Raw genomic sequence first — 21,467 nt, 5'->3', positions numbered from 1 at the left:
CACGTCAGCATTCAGGAGTTACGAACCTACATCAATGTACACGATCAACGGACCCACGTCAACATCTAGGAGTTACGGACCTACATCAACACACGATCAACGGACCCACGTCAACATCCAGGAGTTACGGACCCACGTCAACACTCTCAGGACTATGGAAACTCTGGGAACTTTTGTCTGTACTTCGATATTGGGAACTATGCACCCGCGTCAACACTGTGAACAACAGACACACAAGCTGAAGTGTACAGGTAACAAATGGTGTGGTGGAGTACACAAGACATACACTCACTCACAGCCACTCACGTACAAGAATTGGGCAGTGGGTCCCGTACTTCCGTGTGTAGCACCTGGTAACAGTGCCCTCTGGCCTTTGTGGTCAACAATATGTAACGATTCTTCCTTAAACTGCATAAATGAATACTTAAGAACGAACATTCTTTTTTTTTTTGTATATGAAATCAGTGTTCGAACATCCGGTCTGAGCGAAAATAAAGCTAATCTGTAAACATTTCCCAGTTTAGTAAGACGTGAGCCAACGTTGGCCAGTGAAGGAATATCCTTGTGTAACCGCCCCGGATGACGTCTCCAACAATTCAGTCAGTCCACAAGTGGGCCAGCTCGGGAGACCGCTGTTTCTGTTAGAATAAGCGATGTCATCCAGGGGTGGGTACAGTTGTCATTACCATGTCTACATCAGCCTGAGCTGTGTCAGGTCGACCTAAACACTGTTGCCAGCCGACACCCGAATGAGAAGACTCATTCCAGCATCATCTCAATGATTATCAGATGGTGTTTACTACAAGACTTGCTTCCCAACCCCAGATTACTCTGGATTATCCCAGCCTATACTGGATTATCATTCCTAAAGATCTCAATCTACGTTATCCTGTGTCTAGCAACAGCGAACTGACCTGACCTGACCTACCTGTGGAAACCTCATCATATAGACGCTATTCCTATCTCTCATAAAATAATATTTTCATAAAAATGGTGATAAAATTACCACGACATCACATGTTCGAATGGTAATATTCACAGCAGTAAGTGCGCCTTACTGATGAATCGGTAAGTCAAAAAAAAAAAGCTTATCTAGAACAACATTTAGCACAAGACTCGCTCAACTGGTATCCTGCACAAAACTGACCTAAATTCCTCTATAATGTCCTGTGTACTTAAGCGTCATAATTCCTACAACACTAACGAGTTCTCTGGTTTATATCTGCCTAAACCCAGATGGAATTAGAGGAGTACATGCCCATAAGGTAAGTCTAGAGAGAGAGAACCGGTGGTGATGGTGGTGGACTTAGCTGGAGGACGGGCTGTGGCGGCAGGTCGTGTGGTGGAGAGCAAGAGGAGGCATTCACTGGTCCATGTAGAGTCTCGGGCCAATACTCGTCCGTTGGCTGCTGCGACACTGTCAGGAGTCCACTACACTGCCCTGCAAACTACGACGTTCGGGGGGAAAGAAAGAACAGACACAGACCACGGGAGGCGTCAGAAAACTGGAGAGGCAAAGATGTATTGTAGACAGAGAGAGGTAAAGAGACGGGGGGAGGCACTGGACGTTGTGGGTGGTCAAACTGTAAATAGTGAAACAAAAACAGACAAAAGTGAGATAGACACGGAATTTTAATTCTTCTCTTCTCAGTAAGGACGTGTACACACAGGGGCTTTGGGAAACGCATATGAATTCTAAGTGAAACACATGTGGTCTAAATTGACGTTAGGAATGTTGAATATACACAAGATTACCAATGAATCAGTCAAGTAACATCGTAACGTAGTCGAGAAAAGTCTCAATGATCCTCATGTACAATGATGTTAACTACTTATCCCTGTAAGATCGAGAGACGCGCGTCGTACCGTCTTACTCTCAGGATCCCTCACTGAGACACCGACGAGAAAGATCACAGCGGCCGTCCAGCAGGCTGTCTGTCCCTTCTTCCACTTGCCCAAAAAGATGTGCAACTCACGAGAACACAGTTGATGACATCAACTCTTTCTAAAGTGACAATTTAACTAGGCTAGGCCTGCGCCGCTGATCACTTTACCAAAAAATCCCGAACCAAGCGATCCATGGTTCGTGCCAGGAGGGAACTGCACGTCGAGGAGAAATATGCAGAACAAAAAGTAAGGCGAAGGCCGAGTAGATCGGGAGACGTGTCGGGCATGCCATCTGCTGCCACAACCATCGACTACGGCGTGGGAAGTTATTTGGATCCGGTGTGACTGGACAAGCTGTGAGGATCCAGTATGACAAGGAAAAAGCTGTGAGGATCTAGCGTGACGTGGGAAAATTCTACTGTAAGGAGCGAGCAGGTTGGGCCGACGCATCTCCCGACCGAGGCTTGCCGATAGTAGCAGCTGTAGATGTCAGGAGCCAGGAGAACACCCGGGTGGCAACGTCGGATGGGACGGGGTGTTCCCCCAGCGTCCTGCCGAGTCTGTGGGAGGGGGGCAAGAGTGTGAGGTGTGGGCCTAAGAACCCAGATGAGCCCAGCAGGAGCGTCCCGGCAGCCTGTGAGGGAAGGTTGGGCCAGGAGGGTAGCAGGGAAGGGAGGGGCGGAGCAGCGGGTGGCGGGCACTACTGTGTGGGGCTCAGCGGGCTGCTCACGTGCGGGGCAGGTCGGCCGGACCACCAGGGACCAATCACTCCAGCCTTGGTCCCTCGTGCCCCGACCAACACACGACCAGACCTGGCTGTCACTAGCAAAACTTTTGAAGCCCAAGCTCTCTTTCTGGAATAACCTATATAGAAGTCCCCGCTCTAATTTCCAGGGTTTAAACTAAAATCACATTTCAAGCGATCGATGGGAGACAAGACCCGATTTAAGTAACTTTTGATCCCACTTTTTATGATGTCCCACCAAGAAATTTTTTCAGTTTAAACCCATGTGAAGAGTTAGCAACTAACAAAAAAAAACTATTTTAAACCAAATTCAAGACTTACAGTTCTCTTATGGAAGGATCCGTGACAGCCACGCCAAGCAAGAGACCTCATGGTTGAAGAGTCCATAATATATAAAAGATCAAAGAGTATAAAAATCCTGACAGGACATATGTACTGGCTGGTGAAGAAACATTGGCCAATCAATGACGAAGACTACGAGAAGTGAACAGAGAGAATGGTAAGGATGATACACACGGATGAGGAAGAAAATGATGACAGGAATGAGTAAAAGACGAGAGGGAGAAAGAGGGTGATAAAGAAGATTTTTTTTTTACCATAGAAAGGAAGAAACACAGGTAAGATGTATATAGACACACACACACATATATATAGGGAGAGAGAGAGAGAGAGAGAGAGAGAGAGAGAGAGAGAGAGAATGATGTATGAGGAGGGGTAGGTAGAGTGAGGCGGTGAGGCAGGTTGGTGGCGGAGGAGCGGCGGCGGCAGTGTGCGGGTCGGTGCCTACCAGGGGTTGTTGTGCGGCGCGGCCCTGGCTCGCCCTGAGCTGGGCCTGCAGGTGCGGGGGAGGGTGGAAGTAGCGACAGGGGTCACGAGAACAGCGGCTCTTGATAGCGTCCATGCAAACTGTGACAGTGCCCTCGTCTGTCGTGCTCACGTGATCGGGCGGGTGGGCGAAGCGGCACTCCTGCTCAGCCCTCTTGCACGCGCCACGCTGAAACTCGCGGCACACCTAGAGGCAGAAGAGCGGACTACAGCAGGGCGACCCAGCAGCAGGTGGAGACACCGGGGAGAGAACCAGGGAGGACAGCTAGCCAGGGCAGCATGGGGACTGGGCCAGCTGGAGGGAGGGGCGGCTGAGGAACAGAGGCAGCTGGAGAGAGGGACACCTGAAGAGGAATACAGCTACACAGAGGGAGGGGTGCTGAGGGGAAGGGCGTCTGGATACAGAAGGGTAACTGGAAACGTGGGAGGCTAGAAATTCTGGTGGACGGAGATGAGAGTGGGAGGAGAGAAAGACGGGAAGGCTTAAGTGAGGGAAAGGTGGCAGAGGCAGATGAAGAGGTAGATGTGAGGGAACAGGAGAGAGAGAGAGAGAGAGAGAGAGAGAGAGAGAGAGAGAGAGAGAGAGAGAGAGAGAGAGAGAGAGAGAGAGAGGCACCTGATGAGGTAGGTGGACAGCTGAAGACCAGTGGTAGAGAGAGGGGCTTAAGAGTGTCAGGATATTGGTGGGAGGAGAATGAAGAGAGGGGCAGGGGGTGGGGGGAGGAATCGGCTGGAGAGATGAAGAAACGGAAGGGAGGGGGTTCCATGGGGGGGGGGCAGCTTGAGGAATGGACCGCTGGAAACAGGGACCTCTGGAGAGATGGCAGCTGTGGAGATGTCGACAGATGGAGGCTGGGGTGGTTGATGTCGACTCGCTGTGGAACTGGGCAGGTGAAGGCAGGGGCAATCTGAGTGAGATAAAACTGGAAGGCGAGAAGGCGGGGTAGGTGAAACGAACGAAACCGGAGGGAAGGACATCAGGTCAGCTGTAGGTGATGACTGATCGAAAATACGGAGGGGAAAGCTGCAGCCGTAGAGAGGAAAGAAAACGCTGCAGGGAAAAAAAAAAAGAAGTTGGCAAGTTGGATGGAAGAAAACTAAACAAAAATCTTCAGTGATGTAGGTGACGTGAGACACAGTTAAGTGTACGGGAGTGGTCTACCCTGTAGGACTTCACAGTAGATATGGTGCGTAGGTTACTTACTGTGTATTACGTCAGGGTGTTGTGGTATGGTCAACGTGGAGATGACATCCAGTCAAGAGTCCGCGTAGTGTAAGGTCAGGACGCAAGGGGGGGATATCAGGTCAGAATGCACGTGGTATAAGGTCAGGATGAAGGGGGTATAAGGTCATGGAACACCGGTATATCCTCGAGGCGTAGGCAACCTCAGGTCAGACATGGCAGTCAGAAGGTTTAAGGTCTGGGTATACGCAGTGTCACGTTCAGGTGTGGGCCGTAACAAGCGGTGCTAGAGGTGGTATAAGGTCACACGTAGGTGGTGGTGTAGTCTGTGTGCAGCTGGTATAAAACGTCGGGATGTAGGTGGTACGGAGTCATGATGCAGGTGGGGAAAGGTCAGTGTGTGTGTGTGTGTGTGTGTGTGTGTGTGTGTGTGTGTGTGTAATAAAGGGTCGTACGTGATGATCACAACGTGACCGTGGGGGTGGTGCTGGTGGTCAGATGAGGGAGGGTAGAGCCGAGGCACTGATGACGTAAACGATAAAAATAAATATGCAAGTCGTGGTTACCGAGTCGGGGTAGGTGGTGGACATAAAAAGAGTGGGTGGTACTTATTAGGGTAAGGTGATGGTGGTAAAAATAAGATGTAGATGATACTTATGAAGTTAGGGTAGGGTGTAGGTGGTTAAAATAAGGATGTAGGTGGTGTTCATCAAGTTAGGGCAGGGTATAGGTGGTACTCATCAAGTTAGGGCAGGGTGTAGGTGGTATTCATCAAGTGAGGGCAGGGTATAGGTGGTACTCATCAAGTTAGGGCAGGGTATAGGTGGTACTCATCAAGTTAGGGCAGGGTGTAAGTGGTACTCATCAAGTGAGGGCAGGCTGTAGGTGGTACTCATCAATTTAGGGGAGGGTGCAGGTGGTAAAACTATGGATGTAGGTGGTACTCATCAAGTTAGGGCATGGTGCAGGTGGTAAAACTTTGGATGTAGGTGGTACTCATCAAGTTAGGGCAGGGTGTAGGTGGTGAAAATATGGATGTAGGTGATACTCATAAAGTTAGGGCAGGGTGTAGGTGGTACTCAAGTGAGGGCAGGGTGTAAGTGGTACTCATCAAGTGAGGGCAGGGTGTAAGTGGTATTCATCAAGTGAGGGCAGGGAGTAGGCGGTACTCAAGATAGGGCAGGGTGTAGGTGTACTCATCAAGTTAGGGCAGGGTGTAGGTATACTCATCAAGTTAGGGCAGGGAGTAGGCGGTACTCAAGATAGGGCAGGGTGTAGGTGTACTCATCAAGTTAGGGAAGGGTGTAGGTGTACTCATCAAGTTAGGGCAGGGTGTAGGTGGTACTCATCAAGTTAGGGCAGGGTGTAGGTGGTACTCATCAAGTTAGGGCAGGGTGTAGGTGGTACTCGTCAAGTGAGGGCAGGGTGTAGGTGGTACTCATCAAGTTAGGGCAGGGTGTAGGTGGTACTCGTCAAGTGAGGGCAGGGTGTAGGTGGTACTCATCAAGTGAGGGCAGGGTGTAGGTGGTACTCATGATGTGAGGGCAGGGTGTAGGTGGTACTCATCAAGTGAGGGCAGGGTGTAGGTGGTACTCATCAAGTGAGGGCAGGGAGTAGGCGGTACTCAAGATAGGGCAGGGTGTAGGTGTACTCATCAAGTTAGGGCAGGGTGTAGGTGGTACTCATCAAGATCAGGGGAAGGTGCGGGAGGCACTGCAAGATACAGTGTAGAAGTGAAGGCGGCGCAAGTTGTGTGAAGTTAGGGTTCAAGTGGGACGGGTCAGGTCAGGTCAGGAGGCAGAGGTTGAGGGTGTAGCTGATATAAGATACTGGGGGCTCAGGAAAGTCCAGAATAGCAGGAAGGACCAACGTCTGCAAATATTCTAGGATCATTTGAGGGGAAGACAGAAAAACTGCAACTACTAAATGATGATCAATCAACTTTAAAACTAATGTTTGATGGCAGGAGTTTAAATGTTTTTCCCCCCCAATGAATGATCGAGAATCAGGATGTTTTGAGGCAAGCTTACGGTACAACAGTGTCATGGATGTTATCGAACTGGTAGAAGAAATTGACGTTAAGCTTCTCATGTCAAATGAACTTCCAAAGTTTATATGTAGACTTGATCTTGCATCGATCTCGTGAACTGTGCCAACTTAATTCTCAGCAACCTTATGCCTCTCTTGAGGTGGATGTTAATGATACATGATGATCATCTGTGTGTTAACATTAACCAAATCTACAGTAGTTCAAGGCAAAATTTTTTTTTTTTTTTAGGTATCGTTACAATATTCATGTCTTCTGTAGAAACCAAGTTTTTGAGGTCAATTATCGAAGATGTTACCTGCAGACGTTCATCCGGAGAGAGAGAGAGAGAGAGAGAGAGAGAGAGAGAGAGAGAGAGAGAGAGAGAGAGAGAGAGAGCAAAGCGGGCTAGTGGTCATTTCAGACCTCAGGGATGTGCCGCCACTCCCGGCTCAGGTGGAAACAATTTATCTTATAGTTATCTTTTTTTTTTTTTAAAGTTAGTTTCTCTGTTGGTGTTGCGGCGCGACCGGGCATCCAGACTCACTGTCCACTAGCACGGTGGCGGAGGGGTAAAGGAGGGCAGGTGTGGTACATACCTAGCGGGTGTGGCTCTCTGACACTAACAGACACAGGAGGATAGACGGGGCGCTGGTGGTTGCAAGGGTCTGGGTGCCCGGGGCGTCAGGTGTGGGTGTTAGGACCAACAGGAGCTGACGGAGGTATGGAAGCCCCTCGTCAGCACCTCCTTAGTCAGGAAACAAAGATGACAATCCAACCAAAGAAGGCAAGCAGCATGCTGACGGTACAGGCAACTGAGATGCATGCAGCAGGCAAGCGGCAGAGAAGCAGTCGAGGCCATAGCGGCGGAGGAGCCTGTTGCCTGCCCTGCAAACCTGGACGGCGAGAGGGCGGGTTCAGGAGGGGGGTCATGGGTATGCGTTGGGGTTGGGAGGGAGGGAGGGGGGGGCGACAGAGCGCAAAGGGTGAGTGGCATCGGTGGGGTGGGGGAGGTGGCACCTTACCGAGTTGTGGCTTAGTCCTGGGGTGGGTGGGTTGGGGATGAATGTGAGGGACTGGCTTGGCAATGGAGGGGTAGTGGGAGTGAGAGCTTTGGCCTGGCACCAGCGGTGGGTTGGTTGGCCCCGTGGTGAGGGGTGAGGGCTCTAGCGTTGCTCTAGCACTGGCACTAGCAGTGGCATAACCCAGGGTTGTGGGTTGTGAGGGGCGTGGGGGTGGCACTAGCGGTAGTGTGGCCTGTGGGGGCGGGGGTAGAGAGTGCAGGCTCTGCATGGCACTAGCGGCGGCACTAGAGATGGCTTGGCCCGGGGGTGGGGGAGGACCTGACAGTACCGATGGCTTGGCCTTGAGGCAAGAGGGGGTGAGAGCTCTGGGGCGGCACGCACGGTGGCAGGAGGAGGGGCCGGCATGGCACTTGCACTGGCACACACGAAATAAAGACTGGCCACTCATGAGGGCCGTGGTGCCACATCTACCAGGCCACCCACACTCCTACATTATACCAGTCACATTAATATCCTCAAAAAATAACTTACACTGAGTCCCTCTCGTTTTATGCAACAGATTGCAACAAAAGAAGTCTGTCGGAGCAGAAAATAAAAAGGATAACTCTACCTAGCTGGTCATGACTTATGAGAACATGTGTACATGATGCTTGGAGTTATCTCTGACACAGACTACAGGACAGAGGGTGAGCGGATGATCTCAGTGTTCGTGGCACAGGTGGTGGGGACGCTCCACCTCCGCATGGCTGCTGCTGGCCTGCCGGGTCAACACTACCCTCGCCTTACACACAACGGAGGGACAATACTCCTGGGCGAGACGGGAGGAGTGGACCCCCAGCCAGCAGGCACCAATACGAGACTAGGAAGGTCGCCCATACTGGTCTAGAGAGGAGTTCTGGAGAACCTGGGTGGTGGGTGGGAAGTGATGTTTTGACTACGGTGAGGAAGGTGTGGAGGGTGGTGAGTGAATGTCGGCGAGAGGTTTGCTGAGCAGACAACCGGCCGTTGGTGGGCGGGCACACACCTACCCAGCAGGCAGAGCAAGTGTCGTCATGTAACCATCTTTGAGGGAGTGCCTTCTGACGAACCTACGGGCCGGATGTCTATACAAGTTTGGCACCGCACATATTACCTGGCGAGCGGGGCCAAAGGCCACACGTTTCAGATGCCGTGAGCGCCAAACACCATACACACATCCAGACAACTCACGCAGGTTCGACGGCAGCCACGCTAAGCGGAGTACGCCCAGTGCAACGCGGACTGGACGCTGTGCGCCACCGCACGCCAAATGCGTCAAGCTCCGCGTGCACTGAAGGTGGCGGCTTAGCGGGTCCGCCACACACTGGTCATGAGGAAGCAGAGTAACGCTGCGATACACACGCTCGCTCTGCCTCATGGGTACATGTGGCCGCGGCTGAGAAATCCTGAGCGCAAACGGCTACTGAAACAGGAACTATTACAAGAAAAATATTTGTTACAGTGCCGATGCAACGTATCTAAATATAAATGTACATTCATTTAAAAATCAGTGCTCCATTCATTACAAAATAAAAGGAGAAAAAAGACGAAAAAATGTAACGAACAAAGATTAAGTATACACTGTTAGCAAATGAATAGATAAGAAAAATTCGATATGCCAAATTAGAGAAAGCAACATCTTGTGTTAAACGTACGTATAAGTAACGCAGATAAACTATTAATTGAAATAAGAAATAATAATAATAAAAAATATATATATATGCAGTTGATTAATCGATAAAAAAAAAGATATATATATATATATATGAGGAAAAAATGGGTTGTTATTATTAAAGAACCACTGCTCGAGACATGAGTAAGTGTCAATATTCTGAGTGGACGACGACCCTTAATGTGGGTGTCGACAGGTCACAAGGTCAGTAAGACAGGTTATGGGAAACATTACACAGGTCTGGACAAGACTCACACACACACACACACACACGCACACACACACACACAACACGAAGAAAGCAGGTTAGACAAACTTTCAGTTAAAAAAAAAAAAGGAGAAAAAAAATTCTCTCGTATTTACAGCCTGAAAGAGAAAATGGATATAGATATATATTTATAAAAATGATAAAATTCAAACTTAAGTACGAAGCAAAGAAAGCAAAAAGTATCTATGAGGAGAATAATGTGGTGAGAGCAGAGCGGGTGGTGAGGGCCCAGTCGTGTGGTAGTGGCGGTGGCAAAGGGGAGGGGTAGTGTTCGTCACCACCAACCCCTACACCCACCCACGTCTGCCTCCCCCCTCATCTGTGAGGCCGCCCAACACTCCACAATACAATGCTACAAACTTACTGTAATTTTCACACTAGGCTCACACTTAGTGGGGCAAGCTTTTGAGTGTGGGTGGCAGAGAGGGGGGAGTGGGGTGGACAGATATGTGGGGAGTGTGTAGCAGCAACCAAAAGTTTGTTTTTTTTCTGCCTAATTTCTCGTGCATGGAGGGGTATGAGGGGGCATCCCCCCCTTTAAAAAAAAATAATAAAACAAATTAACACTGGACCCTCACTAACAACACTACAACATGCCAGCAGATATTGTCTTATATTTAGTTTAAGGTAAAAAAAAAAAGGCAAAGGTAACCATATATATATATATATATATATATATATATATATATATATATATATATATATATATATATATATATATATAACCTACAGAGTAAAACTTATTCATAATACAAAGTAATCACACCAAGTTGAATAGAAGTCGTCATATGTCTACAGATGTAAGCAGGTATCATAAGGTAACAAAAATAAAAAAAAAAAAACATCAAATATCGCCAAGAACAGAAAAGCAGATGACCTGTGTAGTTATGAATGCTGTTTATTATATATATATATACATATATATATATATATATATATATATATATATATATATATATATATATATATATATAATGATGGATAGAGAGGCAAGTTAGGAGAGCATGTTGCCGGCAACCCTGCTGCTCCCTGCACTATAAACGACTATGAAATGTGGAGCATCATACACTGGGGTGCAACGAGGACCAATCCAGAATAAATAAATGGTGGCTCGCCGTCCCAGTCTTTATGGCTGTAGGTGAGACAGCAGGTGAGCGGTGGGAAAACAGTGGTACAAGAGGCAGGCACTGTGAGTGGGTGGGGGGTGTGTGTGTGACGACTGAAGAAAGTCAAGTGGAGAACAACACACGTTCCCCTCCCACTCTCCCGCCGTTTTCCTCAGGTCAAACACAATACGTCCGGGACAGTCTTCATAATTAGGAAGCTTCTGGTTGACAGCATTTAACGGCTTAGGTATCGTCATTCTACGAGTAACAACATCATCAACTGTGCCTCCAGATATTGTGTTTTCCCGCAACACCTAAACAACTCAAAAAGTGTCTAGCGAAGCAAGCAAAATCATATCCTAGTCAATGTAGAAGCTAAAAATAAAGAAAGCTTTCAAGAAATTAAAATCTTGGATGATACGTGGAGAGGACAAGCAATAGAGAGGACAAGCATATAAGAATATAATTCTTCTCTGTCTGACAATAAATCTTAATGAACATTAAGTACACACCCACAATGTAATCAGAAGGAAACACTTCAGTGTGTGTACCATATATATATATATATATATATATATATATATATATATATATATATATATATATATATACTGTACAATAATGAAAAGATTGGAGAGATTTCCAGACGTGTGGCTGAGCTGCGTCCCCCCCAACAGAGTATGGAGGGAGAGGGAGGGTCTTGGAGGGGGCGCTGGGTCGGGGGGTCCTACCTCTAGCCGGTCGGTCCTGGGCACCTTCTGGGCGGGGACCACTTGCTGGGGGACCACGCCGGTGATGGGCGAGGCCACGGCGCCGTCCGTCACGCCCATGGTCATCACCGGCGAGGAGGCGATGTAAGGGTTGAAGTTGCCCATGGTGGGGATGCCGGCCAGGTAGGGCGCCGAGTTGTGCTGCTGCGGAGAAACATACAGAACACACTAAGTCTCTGGGCCACAACCGGCTTCATACATTGCCTTACGCACTAACGATGCACTATATACATACACATGGAACAATACAACTGGAGGAAATATATGGAGGTAAAGGCAAAATAATACACGTATTGTTGTAGAGGAAAAAGCGTATGTGTGTATGTGTGTGTGTATGTGTGTGTGTATGTGTGTGTGTGTGTGTGTGTGTGTGTGTGTGTGTGTGTGTGTGTGTGTGTGTGATCACATGTTGGCAAGCTTAGCCAAGGTGAAGCGGCTGACAATAACCTTGCCTGCCGTCACTCACTATACTGGAGGACACAAGTACATCTCTAACAATATAAGGCAACCAGCTCAAGTCATGTATGAGGTACGGCAGTCAGCCATGACACAATACATGAGTGTATGGTATCACATCGCGAAGAAATATCTGGAAATACCTTAATCTACACACAATCATCTCCACACACAATAAATGCACTTTGAATATTTCATTGTTGCTTCCAGGAGGAGGGAAAAAAAGGTGGTGGCTGTGAAGGCCAAGTGCTGGAAGGAGACTGACACCATCAAGCGGAGCGATGGCTGGCCTGATATCTGCCGCCTGAGTTTGGTTTACGCTTTCCAGCGAGTTTACCTGAAAAGTTTATAAGAGAGATAGAGCTCCAGAGGAAGGCAAGTTTACACTGACTCCTTCAGGAGGGCAGTTCCCTTCCTTCCGTGTCCAGGGAGCCACCATCATGAGGATGGTCCGTCACCTGGAGGAAGGCTGTCCTTCCACAGCGACACACTCAACCCTTCGTAACGACCCTCGGGTACACATGGCGGCGTGAACGTTGACCGTCGTGCACGAGAGGCAACCTCAACTTCCAAGATTAATTCACGGGCGCTTTTCGGAGGGGCGGGGAATGCTGTGAACCGTATAATGTAACGCGCGATATTTCTATGATGCTGACCCTAAACACAAGCTCAGTGGGGCGGGAAAGGCGGCAATCTGAAGGAGCTGCGTATGGCAGCAGGGAATAACAAAACTAATGCCGGAGATTTCACAACGGGGCATCTGTGGGACGACGGTGCCAGGGGGAGTGAAGGCGACAGGCGAGAAATAACGAAGCCTAATACACCGTGGAAGACTTGTCCTTATATTTTGACGTAAAGTTTCTTTTCTGGATTGTTCTACTTCTCGTGGTGTATGCCACACAATAGACTCGGCTCAACTGGGATTGTAACACTGTCTTCACTACGAGGTCAAATCATAACGCCCTGTATCACCAAGACCTTGCCTTAACCCCACGATATCTGGGCCATAAATTTTCATACCGCAGTCAAACACCACATCAACTAATCATTCACCATACAGATAAAAACTCAACCATATATATATATATATATATATATATATATATATATATATATATATATATATATATATATATATATATATAAACTGCTTGTCTCCGGACCACGGCTGCTTGTGGTCAGGCTACAAGGGAAAAGTAACCTCCAGCGGTGAGGTTTTACCACTGGAGTACAATCTCGCTGAAGAACTTCTCACTCCACAGGAGTCCATCCTTCCCCTGCTACAGATTGTAACGCAGCCTCCGTGCTGCAGGAACCCCTGGAGAAGGGGTCCTTGGGTTACATAATAATATTACCACAACAACAACTAATAATAATAATAATGATAATAATTAATAATAAAATAAATAACAATACACAATGACTGACGTTACCCAGGCAAGGTAATATGTTAATGGTCGAAAAGCAGTAGTAGTCTCGCTGAGGAGCCTCTCGATCCAAAGGAGCCCACCACGTTCCTGATTGGAGCGCAGCCTTAAAGCTGCAGGTTCCTGGGGTCATATACGATTTCATTTTACAAGTTCGCCGTTTCTCGCGTAGAGAATTAGCGCCCGGAGTAGACGAAGAACGGCCCCGATTCCTCACAACCACTTTATAGCTATCACGTATAATGCTCAAAACCCAGCAACCCTATCCACAGCTGAGCCCCACAGACCTTTCCGTGGTTTAACCTGATCACTTCTTATCTCCTGGTTTAGCCCACTGACAGCACGTCGCTCCCCGTATATTACATCACTCTAGTACAATGTATCCCATGTACGTCTCTCATCCTCCAGCAAGTTCAAGTCCCCAGTAAATGAAAACTTTTCATTTTATCCTTCCATCTCCTTCACGATCCCATCCTCCTCCTTGTTCCCTCCACTTCTGACAATTAAGTATATTCTTTTAGTGAGTCTCTCTTCACTCATCCTGCACACACAGTGCAGCTCTCTCCTTGATCAACCCACCCTACACCACATGTAGTCCTCAGGCATTTAATTTCAAACACATCCACTCCCTTCTATTCTTTTATATTTTGGACCCAAGTCTCGTATCCATACAACACCATCGGGACTACTATACCATCAGACATGCTCATTTTTGCCCCACACACAATGATCTCTCTTCACTACACACTTCTCAATATACCCAAGGCCTTTTGTTTCCTCTCCCACCCGAAGGTTCACTTCAGCTCCCAAGATTCCATCTGCTGCCATGTCCACTCCCAAAGAATCTTAAACACTCCAGTTCCTCAAGTTTCTCTCCATTCATAACTACATTCAAAACAACCTGTCTAGCCACCCTGTTAAGTCTCATTCTTATTCACATTCTCAGCCTCCATTTTTCACATACTCTCCAAAAACCAGACACTAACTTCTGCGGCCTCCCACTCCAGTCTGCTACCAGAGCTCCGTCTTTAGCAATCAGCAACTGGTTCATCCTCCCAATTCCCTTCCCCCTAACCCAAACATACTGTAGACCCGCCCCTTTCTCTACAACCCTTGCATTTACCTCCCTCATCAACCCAACTAAAACCAAGTTAAACAGCCATGGTGACATTTTACATCCCCAACACAAGCCCACCTTCACTTAGAGCCATCTAACCTCCTCACATGTTACTCGAACAGACACCTTTTTCTCCATATAAAAATTCTTCGCAACATCCAGCAGTTTTTTCAATACCAAATATCTGCAGCGCCTTTCTAAGGCATCTCTACCAATTCTTTTATACACTTCCTCCAGACAGATAAATTCCACATACAAATCCTTCTCATTCTCTACGTCTTTCTCACATAACGTTTCACAGCAAACACCTGGTCCACACATCCCCTACCACTTCTACAGCCACAATATTCCTCCCCAGCCTAATGCTCTGTGTATGCCACTACCCACTCAATCACAACACTGCCATACAGCTTACCGGGTATACTCATAAGACTTATACCACTCTAATGCGAGCTTTCACTTTTGTTCCCCTTGTCTACATATGATGGCACGATATGGGCATTCTGCCAGCCTTCAGGCACCTTAACTTGGGCCATAAATAACCAGAAACCTTGGATTAACCAATGAACAACACAGTCACCCTCTTTTTGTACACGCACACACACAAATATATATATATATATATATATATATATATATATATATATATATATATATATATATATATATAGATAGATAGATAGATAGATAGATAGATAGATAGAGAGAGAGAGAGAGAGAGAGAGAGAGAGAGAGAGAGAGAGAGAGAGAGAGAGAGAGCATCAATTCATCACAGCGTAATACAAAGCGAGCATTTCGGGTTCAATCGGCACAGCCAATGACATAATCTTGGCCTGCTCTCCCACATAGCACCTTGCTGTCCCTACAAGGGTACTGGGCAACACTTTCACAGTCACCTTCCCTCACCTTATACTACAGGAAATATACAATCAGACGGGTCCGTCCCCTTGACGCCTCTGTATTTGTTCTGTACATTCCCGTGATGTTCCTAGTTGTCATCAGTCTTTATTCATGCAACCCTTAAACACACACCCCCAAAAAAAAAATTACTCAAAGGCTATATATCAACGTCTAGGAATGTTAGGCATGTCAGGGTTTTGTGATATCTCCACTAAGAGAGAGCTTAGACTGCAGCCAAAGTATTGGTTCCCCTGCACGACTCTTGACGGCACCATGTGACCTGAGTTTCGCCAACATTCGTAACCTTATAACCAAATCGTCGAGTGTGGTGTCAACGCTTGGCCTCCTCCTCGTTCTACTGATCAGTTCACTTTCAGCTCAGGACCTGGACTTTCTTCCCATTAAATCCCCCAACTTTCCAGACATGTCACCGACCTAAGAGGTATTTCCAGCACGACCCGCCTAGGTACGGAGAGGGTCAAGCTGTCAACTTTCACTCCTTTGGCCCCAGGTTATCTTTTCTTTCTGCCTCACCCACACGTGGGCTGCAAGCTTTCAGTCCACAAACACACAACCTCTCCACCTGACACCAGCATTTTGGCAAAATCTGTTTCAAACTGTTTCGACTTTTCCCCATTATTCGGACCTGAACAATATATCTCGATGAAAATTTCGTAGTCCAGTAAAATTTCAAGCTTTCAAATTCAAAAATTCTCCCATTTTTTCTACAATTCCTGGATTTTGTTAATCTCTTTTGAAGGTTCTATTTTGATCTCTGAAACAGCTTAGTCTCCGTAATATATATATATATATATATATATATATATATATATATATATATATATATATATATATATATATATATATATATATATATATCTTTTTTTTTTCTTTCAAACTATTCGCCATTTCCCGCATTAGCGAGGTAGCGTTAAGAACAGAGGACTGGGCCTTTGAGGGAATACCCTCACCTGGCCCAATTCTCTGTTCCTTCTTTTGGAAAATTGAAAAAAAAAAAAAAAAAAAAAAGAGAGGGGAGGATTTCCAGCCCCCCGCTCCCTCCCCTTTTAGTCGCCTTCTACGACACGCACGGAATACGTGGGAAGTATTCTTAATCCCCTATCCCCAGGGATAAATATATATATATATATATATATATATATATATATATATATATATATATATATATATATATATCCAAATTTTGTTTCTACGCAGGTAAATTATGCTGTAAACAAGGTTCACGTGTCTCTATATAGAATATTACCCTCATAATCCAATGTTTTTCCTCTAATGTGAGCTTAGCCGTATTGGATTACAGAAAGCAGAAATAGCTTCTAAATAATTCCCTGTTGACACAAACGCCGTCATGACCATGTTTCCCTACAGAGGCACTTGCCTATGGCACACAGTTCTTCAATATCTAAACACACACACGATAAAGTCACCTTCCAACATACGTTCTCAAGTGATGACTTTAACTGAAGCTTTCACTAAGCTGGGTCAACTGGCATCAAGCTCAGCGGACGGTAAGATAAACTTGACCCTTGGTGGGGGGTGTTGGCGCTACCGTATGATAACCCTGTGACTTGGACGTATGTAGGCGGAGGATCAGCTGAGCCTGACCACTACACCACCAGCAGGAGTGGGAGGGAGGCTCCGAGCTACCACCGACCACCAGCTGTGTCGTCAACGTAACGAGTTACGACAGGTACTCGCTATACAAGACCTACCATCACGGTAGACGTGTTACTCGTCTATACCATGTTGTGCTAATGTGTAGCGGTAAATGGGGGAGGGATAAAAAAAAAAAGTATGCAAACACGGCATAAAATAAAATATATCAGCCTTTTTTCTCTGTCTCAGATCTGAACGTTGGGTTATAATAATTAGGGTTAATTTCATTAATGTCGTCATTTTGTTAGGGACAGAGAACTTTCAGTTTAGTATCTGCGTCATCACAGAAGGCGAGTGTGACACAGGGACGTCAGAACGTATTCTGGACGTGTACGGTGGTGCCCCTACACATGCCACAGTGACAGCATGGGCCACAGGGGTTCCGAGGCCTGCAGCCGGGAGTGTCTTGTGGATCCCTCACGGTCAGGTCCGCCAGCAGGGGCCATTGACTTGGCCACTGCGGCTCAAGTCGAAAACTTGATTGTGGCGCATCAGGCATATCACAATCCCATGAAAGCTGCACCGAAGTTGAAATCTTACGTGGAAGTGTGACCGTCCAAGATGTGCCGGGCACGTCTTGGGTGCCGTTAACAGCTCAACCATCACGGTCGAACAAGAGAGGGTAGCTCTGCCTTACGACCCGTCTGATCTACATGAAGCCAATCCAGCTACTTTTTCCTTTCCTCTTCCGTTACAGGAAATGAGACCTGGTCCATACGGGGACCTCAGAGTCCATGTGATGGTAATAACAGGCCTCTCAAACACCCTACAAGTTCCGAGCGCAACCTTGCCTGGCTAGACCATGACCTCAACAGATTGACCATGGCCACAGAAGTGACGTGCACGCTGGCGTTACCGAGTCAGTGCCTGTGTCATGAAGAGCAAGGAATGATGACCAAAGGTATGTATATCCTGCTCTAGGGTCAACAAGGCCCTCGTCGCACCAGCTGGCTCTTAGCGCCTGTGGGTTTTCAGTGATGGCTACCGTCCTACCAGCCTAAATCTTGCCCTCCGCAGGACTATCAACTACTTCCGTATTTGAAGTTCAATCTACATGGTCGACGATATGATGATGATGATAAGCCTACAAGGGTCTGGCCTGACCAGCATTCGGATGGGTTCTGTAACACCGTCATCACCAGCTTCAATAAACAAGAGAAAAATCCACTGAGGCCAGTAAAGATGATAGTTGGAATTAAATAATAAGTGTGTGTGTGTGTGTGTGTGTGTGTGTGTGTGTGTGTGTGTGTTTGTATGTGTCCATTTCATACCTGCTTTGCAAAACGCTTTGACTGTCCCCCGTGTGTGGTGTTATACAGTTACAGTATACTCATGATGATATTAAGTATTTAAGGGAATATTATAGTCATCCATATTAGTGTGTTATCTATTAGTTAAGCAATTAGCAATAAGATCCGTGTTATGTACATTTTCGTGCCGTTAATTCCATGGTGTTATAAGCTTTATCGACCACATGACATTCACTGGTGCTCCATTAGTCATTAGTTACGTCATGATCATAACCACATATGTAATGTCACTTATTCGGTATACAGGATTTGTGATTCGTGGAATAGCATGTGCACTCACCACACCATCTACCTACACCCACAGGTCACTTCATAGCCTCCTGAACCTACACACTACACCCACCTCTCACATCCTGACCCCATCATTAACCCCTACACAATACGTTCAAGACTTACCCGCTTCTACACGCGGGCTGTCCTTACCCTGCTACAAGCAAGCCACTGCCACAGACAACCTCCTTCTCCATAAGGGACGCCCCTAATCCCCCCTTCCTGACCTGTCTAACTGCTTTGTCTTCCACATAGTCAACGACCATCACTAGTTACACAGGCCCCACAACTCTCAAAGTGTCACTCCTCCACTGGGCCTCTCCTGAACTGCTAACACCACTCGGCTTGCCCTAGCCACCAGCAGCAGCCCTCCCACCCCCAGCAGGGCTGACAGCCCCCTGCAGCGGTAACAAGGTCACCACGGATCATTACTTTTAACTTTTAAACTAAAATTCAGTGTCCAAAGTCAACTTTAATCTTTTCCCCAATCGAGAAAATTAAGTTTTACTCCACACGAGTTTCTTACAAATAGAATTAAGACCGAGTCTTCACAAGATATATACCACCGGCAAGACCGCCACCAGGTTAGTGAGGGGATGGGGGGCGCCGTCGACTGGGCTCTCCAGCGGTCGGTAGGTTCGACCGCCTCCCGAGTCACTCCCCGTAGGACATACCAACAGCGATATACACATTATGCACTTCAACCCTCCTGGCACAGGTAACGAACGGCCAGCATAATGATCGAGGCACAAGTCAGCATTATCGTGGATGTGAGAACTAGGATATACCGACTCATCATCACGAAGAGCTTGGCTAATACTGACTCGTCATCTCGTTAATTTTCATCTTGTTAAGGATGATGATGAATCACTTGCCAATTAATAAAGGTCCGCGACAAAGACGAATAGAACGCGGCGACGGATTTTGGAGAAAAATGGAGTAAGAAACCGAGAGTCAGTGTAAGGGAGAGAGGGTGTTGGTGCTGGTGTGCACGGCTCCAGGTACAGCACTCTGTGTGTGTGACTCCAGCTGGTCTCAAAACATAAATGTCTTCACCGACGCTACATCACTAATGTGACGGCAATTTCTTTGACGACTGACAAAAAAAAAGGTAACGTAACTGGCGACTTGAGTGACGGATGACGACTTGCAACCAGTTGCCTCCATGAGGCATCTGTAACCGCGAAAGATTTAAGGAACTAAGGTCTACTGGACCAGGTAAATTCTCGTGATGAACCTCCCTCACGCCCACAGGCACCTCATCATAACCATAAAAAGCATATTTTGGTGGTTATTTACAACCCATGAAGGACTGCTTCGTCGAGGATCTCCGCGATGATCCAGTACAGAGCCGACCCCTCCTCCAACTACCGGGAGAAGCTCACAAATGCTACCATGGGGTAGTAATCTAGCAGATCAGAGCGCTTGATCTCTTCGCTCATATTCACGGTAGCTCAATCAGCATCATATTACACTGGCTCCTCATGTGGAATGGTGGTCTACTATATCTCAAAAGCGGGCCCCAAGATTCGTGGCGATGTGAGGCATGTGTGGTTCACAGTGACGGGCCGACTGCCTCGTTCGACGTGCCTCTCCTCTGGTCTCATCGTGTGCCTCCCACCTGCGGTTCTGTCCTGGGAGATCCTCGCCAATATTCCATGCCTTTAGCTCCTGTGTCTACAGACCCCACCCGTAGTTCTGGCCATGTTGTCCTGGCCTGTGATTCTCATCTGTGGTCCGCGTCTGTGGTTCCCCTCAATGATCCCCGCCCGAGACCATGATCAGTCATAACCGCCTCCTGTCCACACTTGTGGTCCTCGTCTGCATGCCCCTACCCGCGGTCCCCACGATCCTAGTCTTCGGTCCCTGCAAGTGACTAGCTGCGTCGTGTACTTCCACTGCGTGGTCCCTTGCTGTAGTTGCCGTTGGTGAAGCCCACTTTGCAACTCCTACATGTGGAACCTGCCTAAGGTCCCCCTTCCACGCTCTCTGCTCGTGGGACCCGCCTCCCGTTCCCGGTCCCTAACCTAAACGCTGTAATGCTTTGCCCACGCCATAGTATATGTGGTGGTCAATACAAGGATGTAACTAACTAGCCTCTCTGTGTTCCTTCCCCTGTAGCCCCGCCTCGTCTCGCTTAGACACGGCCCCTTCTCTTTCCCCTCCCTCCTGTTGACCTTATCATTATCGCACCCCAACTACGCAACCCCCAATAAGTTGAAAGAAAAAGCGGTACCGAGACACCGCCAGTTAGTGAGATGTGCCAAAACACCGCCAGACGGCGTGATAACATTGACAGAGACGGGCATACAAAGAGAGAGGTAAGGTAGCCATATAAGATCAACCTGCAGACAAAGAGACGGCCGGCCAAGCAGCCAGCCAAGACGTGGACATTCAACAACCATTAATTCACTCATGCAGTAACCCATTACCCCATTATCTATATATATCACCGGGATATGCATGTACGCATCATCCATCCACACAACACCAACCATCCATCATACATTCACCGACCCAGCCAGACGCATATGACCAGTATTCCATTCCCGACGCTTGCACAATCGTCTTCACAAAACCTTCCCACAACGCCAACTTTCACGTCATCTTTGTCCCAGTGACCTCATGATGTTCCACAGGCGGTGCTGCTGCACTGGTGAGGGCCATCCACAACGTCTCAAACAGCTGATGTTGATGAAAGCGGGAAAGTATGTCATGTCTTGAAGTGGCAATACTGGAAGGTTTAAAGTGTGTTATGGTCGTGTGAGGCACTGTGAAGTCTGGA

At 47.5% G+C, this 21,467-nt stretch overlaps 1 protein-coding gene across 18 annotated transcripts in view; it reads right to left on the bottom strand.

Annotated features, from left to right (window-relative positions):
• Window positions 1–21,467, bottom strand: part of LOC139766043 (muscleblind-like protein 1) — a 1,286,706-nt gene that overhangs the window by 174,610 nt on the left and 1,090,629 nt on the right. For 16 of the 18 annotated variants that reach the window (XR_011716773.1, XR_011716774.1, XM_071694170.1 and 13 more), the window contains 2 exons: window positions 11,487–11,669; window positions 3,420–3,644 (listed from right to left, as the gene is read on the bottom strand). Coding sequence is in view for 16 of the 18 variants with exons in the window: in XM_071694170.1 (XP_071550271.1) it covers window positions 3,420–3,644; window positions 11,487–11,669 (408 nt within the window). In the remaining 2 variants the exon portion in view is untranslated. The remainder of the gene's footprint in view (window positions 1–3,419; window positions 3,645–11,486; window positions 11,670–21,467) is intronic. The other 2 variants (XM_071694178.1, XM_071694183.1) reach the window with 1 other exon arrangement.

The sequence above is a fragment of the Panulirus ornatus genome, chromosome 56 (assembly GCF_036320965.1).
Source record: "Panulirus ornatus isolate Po-2019 chromosome 56, ASM3632096v1, whole genome shotgun sequence".
Lineage (NCBI taxonomy): Eukaryota > Metazoa > Arthropoda > Malacostraca > Decapoda > Palinuridae > Panulirus > Panulirus ornatus.
Note: the sequence above shows the minus strand (reverse complement) of the source record. Positions and strands in the feature narration are given on the sequence as shown.